This window comes from Pygoscelis adeliae, unplaced genomic scaffold (genome assembly GCF_000699105.1).
Source record: "Pygoscelis adeliae isolate BGI_AS28 unplaced genomic scaffold, ASM69910v1 Scaffold175, whole genome shotgun sequence".
NCBI lineage: Eukaryota > Metazoa > Chordata > Aves > Sphenisciformes > Spheniscidae > Pygoscelis > Pygoscelis adeliae.
The window spans coordinates 2,645,294-2,650,738 of NW_008824941.1; the positions used below are offsets into that span (position 1 = coordinate 2,645,294).

Genomic DNA, 5,445 nt, shown 5'->3' on the forward strand with positions numbered 1-5,445 from the left:
CAGCACACAGGAGAAAATTTGGTGTGGCTGTGATTGACAAGGCCATGATGTCCTGTCAGGGAGGCTGTGTTTTAGAAATAAAATTGCTTTGGGAAACTGCAATGGGATAGCTTCCAGTGAACTAAACTGAAAGTGCCTTTCAAACATAGGGATGCTCATCCTTTCCTATCCCCTTTCTTTCTATTATCCATCTGCAATTCTCATGGGGAGACAGAGAGGTCTCTGTTATTTCCTGGTCTATGACTTTCTTCCCTCTCTCCCCTCTCCCTGTCTTTCACCACTGAAATATCTCAGCAATGCCAGGAGGCTGGTATGCCCCGGGGAGGGTAAGAATAGTCTACAATGGCAGAGATCACTCCTGTTGTTGTTTGTCTACTCGCAGTTGTCTGGACAGAGGATCCATTCAAGAGGTAGGAGCAATTGGATCTGAGAAGCTAGAGCTTTCACAAGACAAACCGTTAAAACCTTAAGAAGATTTGTTCCAACATCCAAAACTAACAGTCCTGTTCAAAGCATCAAAATAATCTTTTATCAATACGTTGTTGTGGACGGGTTTCTCATTTCCATCCTTGACCCTTACCAAAAATTCCTTTCTTTTTTTTTTTTTTTTTTCTTTTTCTTTCTTCCCTGGCTAGGTCTAATCTCCTTCCGAAATGCCAGAATTGTTAGGACGTCAGGAGCTGGAAGTGTTGTGAGCCTGTTCAAACATGGAGCGCTGGGACTCACTGGGATTTTTGATTGTCACACTCAACTATAATGTGACTATTGTAGGTAAGTGCTTTAAAACAGCTTTCTTTCTTTTGCGGCTCCATATCCTGAAGCCACCCAAGTGTCCTACTAATAATCAACTTTAATTTCTAGCCATGCCTCTGTGATCCTTACAATAAAAAGTTGTTATTTAGATACATGATATGAGTGGTTAATGTATTTCTTTTCTTGTTACACAGATTCCTACTCCCTCTCTGATAGATTATTTTCTGAACTTTATGTAAAATATTCTGGCAAGGTTTTCAAATTTGGCGCTTCTTGGTGCCTGACCTTCCAGTCAGCTCTAATGGCTGTTGTAGGGATCATGGTGAAAACACACAGAAGTAATGCTTTATTTTTACCACATTAAGTGAATGTATGCAATAGCTTTAGTGATGAATTGAAAAGTTTAAAGAAGGGAAAAAAAAATCCCTCTCTTTTACAGGAAGAAGTTTGCTGTTTATTACCGTTGTGGTTAATTAGCATTGCTTTTCATTCTTTATTTTTACAAACGAACAAAGTTCACATGCACTTAAAAAAACAAAACAAAACAAAACACAGTTGTTTTTTCCTCAGCTAACAGTCACCTGAGAGCTTCTTTTTTTTTTTTTGCCTTCGTATTTAAATAAGACACTGTTCCTTTTTCATGGGCTACTTTGAGCAAAGTGTGAGCTGGAGAAAAACTTTCAAGGGCCTTTCAAAGACCTTTCGCCTCCAGCCGTGGACAGTTGCTGTAGTTTGTGTTGTGCATTGCAAGGAGTATCCAACCAAGCCGCAGGGGGGGCGGTGAAGGGGCTTGTTCTAGTATGTTTAATCAAGACTGAGTCATTAGGGAAGGTGATGTGTGGAGGGGTTATCTCTAAAATGTATGTCATACTGAACTACTTCCTAAGGAGCCATTGATTTTTCTTAAGCAGTAGTCCCTATTGTACGTGTTCTAATTAAAAATTGACAGTGAAATAGCATGTAGTATTTTAAGCTTAATTAACTAATGTGCTTCAAACACTTTGAGGTCCTCACAGGGAAAAAATGCTACCTAAGTATGAAACATCGCTTGCTAAAGACGACTGTTTCTGTACAGCTGGTGTTTTCTATTGACCCACACTATGTTGAAAAGAGAGTAAGAGTACAGCCTGTCACCAAAATGCAAGAAGCTGAAAACACAGCAAAACCACCACTAAAGTTCAGGTCATTAAAGATAAAATGGAAAGGCCTCAGTTTATTTACGGTTAGATAACATATTATTTTGCCAGGAGCAGCAGGTTGCTGTGATGATCTCTCCTATAGCTTATATATCCTTAACCTTTTTCCAGCTGAAGTTTTTCCCTCTTCAGAGTGCAGTTTTACTGTTCTAGCCCATAATCAGCCTACTAGCCACAAATGGTTTATATGGGGCATTCGAAGTCCATGTTCAGTACAATAATAGGTATCATACAGTGTTGCAGAAGTATTTGAATATTTAAAATTCACACAAACTACAGGGAAACAGCTTTATGGGAAATAGAAAGGAATGTTGTTGAAGACAATACCTGTAAATAATCATATATTTTACAGAAAAAATTCTTTGGTATCTGGATTTTTAAAAAGCCTTTAGAATGTGTATTGGTGCTATTTCACAGACTGCCTTTAAAAACTTGTGTGCATGTGAGATGTGCAGTCACTATTAATGACTTGAGGTTTTCCGTGCATTTCTCAACCATTAATTCCATATGACACGCTTGTCTTCAGTCACGGAGTCTTGCTGTTTGTCTGTCTGTGGTTACAACTAGTTTCTTAACCATTTCTTAAAGCACAGAATCAATCTTATCACTCTTTGCCATTTTGTGTTTTTGCTTTTTGTTCCTAAGTGGGTTTTTTTCTCTTTTCTTGGCATGTTTTAAAAATATGTGAAATTAAAGCAGGGGATTATTAAAGTAAATTACTTTTTCAAAACTATATAGGGAACTAGTGACAGGACTCAAAAGGAAACTTGAGAAACTCAAGTGCTAAACTTAACTTCAGATGTTGAATTTTCCCATGTGGTTGTACAGGATATATTTTTAATTTTTGACGATATAGTAGTATATTTTTAGGCCTTCCTATCCTGCCCAGGAAAAGGATTTCTTTTTTTCTTTTTTATTTTTCTTTTTTTTTATTTTTAATAAATAAATTTGTCAGTAATACTGCAGTGTGTGTTACTTTACAAAAAACTTTTAATAAAAACCTACCCCATCCAAAAGTCCTCCAAGAAATTATCATGAACAATACAGTCTCATCCAAAAGATATGATACATAGGGTAGCAATGCCTGATCGTTCACCGCTGTTGGTGTAATTGAATAAGGGTAAGGCCTGGTCTTTCCCACCAAAGTGGATGAGACCAAGACCTACCTAAAGCAATTATATGAAAAAATTCAGGGAAAGATGAAGTAAGTGATGTATGAAAATGCCAAGCTCGTAAGGCTCCACTTGCTGTTGGTATCAAGAAAGAAGGGAACTTTTGGTCTGAATGGAAGGAGAAGCTGCGCACCAAGGTGAACGAAGGTCGGAAGACATGATCAAGATGGGGCGACCAAAGAAGCAGCAGAGAGAAACGGCCAGGGTACACATGCACACACACAAATGTACATTTGTAGAACATTTTGCAGAAGTTTGCTAATAGCGCCTGTTAACTAGCTCGCTAGTAAATACCAGTCTAGACACAACAGAGAGATTTTGTTGGCTATAGTAAACTTTACATACAATTTCACGGCCAAGACCAAGAACAAATACTATGTCATGGAAACAATCTTTTGTATCTAGAAGAGTTTCATACTGTGTTAGCTGATCTATATTATTCAAATAGGACAAAATTCAGGTGCAGAGGTATGAAACCAACAGCGAGGAAGAACTGTAAGTGGAATGGGATTATTCACTCAATTGTGAACTCCTCTTATCAGATTTGGACATGTTCAGAGTATTTTCGTTAGGCTGAGGTTTCAGTTGGCATGGCTTATTTTATGTCACAAACTTACACTGTCGAGTCTAGATGAAGGTTATGGAATGTGTCAGCTAACACATTTTCACACGAGTTTCAGTCCCAGACAAAACAAAGCCAAAGAGGAGCTCTTAAGAGAGGAGACTGATTACAGAGGCTATTTCTTCAAATGTCTTGTGTATAGAGAGAGCATCACTACATTACCTGCCTTCCTTTCCTTCTCAGTGCTCTGACTCTTTTTCTTACCTTTTCTTCTCTTCTAGGAAAGATCTGGCTAATGTTAATAATTCTGCTGCGAATGGCAGTGGTAGTGTTAGCAGGCTATCCGCTCTACCAAGACGAGCAGGAGCGCTTCGTCTGCAACACCCTGCAACCAGGATGCTCCAATGTTTGCTATGACTTGTTCTCTCCCGTATCTCACTTTAGATTCTGGCTCATTCAGACTGTGTCTATCCTGCTACCTTATGCTGCATTCAGCATTTATGTTTTGCACAAGGTAGCTATGTACCTTGTAAGAATGCACTGTGTGGTGCATGGGTGCAAAGGGAATAAAGCTTTATTAAGCCCCAAAGACCTGAAGGAGCTCTGTAGAAGTGCTGTTGTCAATAGATTAGATTGTGGTGCAGATAACCTAAGTGTCCTTAATTTTTCTGGGGCATATACTGTTCATCTTTTTTTTAGGACACTACTTGAGGCTGCCTTTGCAGCTGTGCAATATTTTCTTTTTGGATTTTTTGTTCCTGAGCGCTTTTCCTGCTACCATTCACCTTGTACAAGCACAGTTGATTGTTACATCTCCCGGCCCACTGAGAAATCCATCATGATGATTTTCATCTGGGGGGTCAGCAGTCTATCCTTTCTGCTTAGTTTTGCTGATCTTGTCTGTGCTCTCCGGAGAATGACAGCAAGAAATCAAAAGAACAAGCTGCTGGCAAACCTCCACGTAGAGAATGACTGCATTTTAAATCTTCCCCCAGTACAGCATGGTAGCTCTTCTCCACCTCAAAATCAAGACTATCCAGTATCAAAAAGCAGCCAGAGCAGTGATGGCTCCTGTTCACTTCTCTCTGAAGAGGAAGAAGAGGCTGTTCTTCATCCTGAAGTGGTCTCTCAGCAAACGGCCAGCACTAACCTTAACAGCAACAGCAATAAGCCCTGTGTATCAGGAGATCTTGCTGTTAAGCAAGATAGCACTGAAGAACCCTTGTATGCCGGTGGCCACCAAGGGACTACATGCAGGCAAGTGAGAACCAGGCTTCAGCAAGACTTCATTAAAGATACTGCCCTGACTTTGAGACCTCAGATCAAGTCTCACCTTGGAGTTTCTTCCTCTGTAGTTCAGAGCAAGCTTTTAGGATACTGCCCTTCAGCTGAGCTAAAAAACCCTGATGCACAATCAAATTATAGCAGTACTAGTTGCTTGAGATCAAAAAAGTCCGAATGGGTATAGAGCCAGTGAACACTACCCTATGACCCTGGCAGGACAAATCATTGCATCACTGAGGAGGTTTCAGATAGTTTCAGCTGGATCCCTTGGCTGTGGTTATGCTGCAGAGACACTCTACTATGCTGTGTTCCTGCATTGAAGAGGAAGCACAAACCTTGGATAAGAGTTTGAAGGATACTACATTAAGGGAACTGTTCTTTGGAAAATGTAACATCTTTATGTTTTTCTGAGTGTAGGTGACTTTAAAAAGCTGTGGACTGTCACCGATGTGACTGACCTGGTTTTCCAGGAGTATGT

General features: G+C 39.8%; 1 protein-coding gene across 1 annotated transcript; it reads left to right on the plus strand.

Moving 5' to 3' along the window:
* The first annotated feature begins 707 nt into the window (after positions 1–707).
* Positions 708–5,151, plus strand: GJD4 (gap junction protein, delta 4, 40.1kDa). The gene is made up of 2 exons (XM_009325544.1): positions 708–771; positions 3,965–5,151. The coding sequence occupies exons 1-2, from the start codon at positions 708–710 to the stop codon at positions 5,149–5,151; spliced, it is 1,251 nt and encodes a 416-aa protein (XP_009323819.1).
* The last annotated feature ends 294 nt before the right edge of the window (positions 5,152–5,445 follow it).

What these genes read in the sequence shown, in the direction of transcription:
- GJD4 (XM_009325544.1), top strand. Translation starts at nt 708, where the DNA reads ATGGAGCGCTGGGACTCACTGGGATTTTTGATTGTCACACTCAACTAT. An exon ending in CTATAATGTGACTATTGTAG is followed by an intron (nt 772 to 3,964) that starts GTAAGTGCTTTA and finishes CTTCTCTTCTAG; the next exon opens with GAAAGATCTGGCTAATGTTA.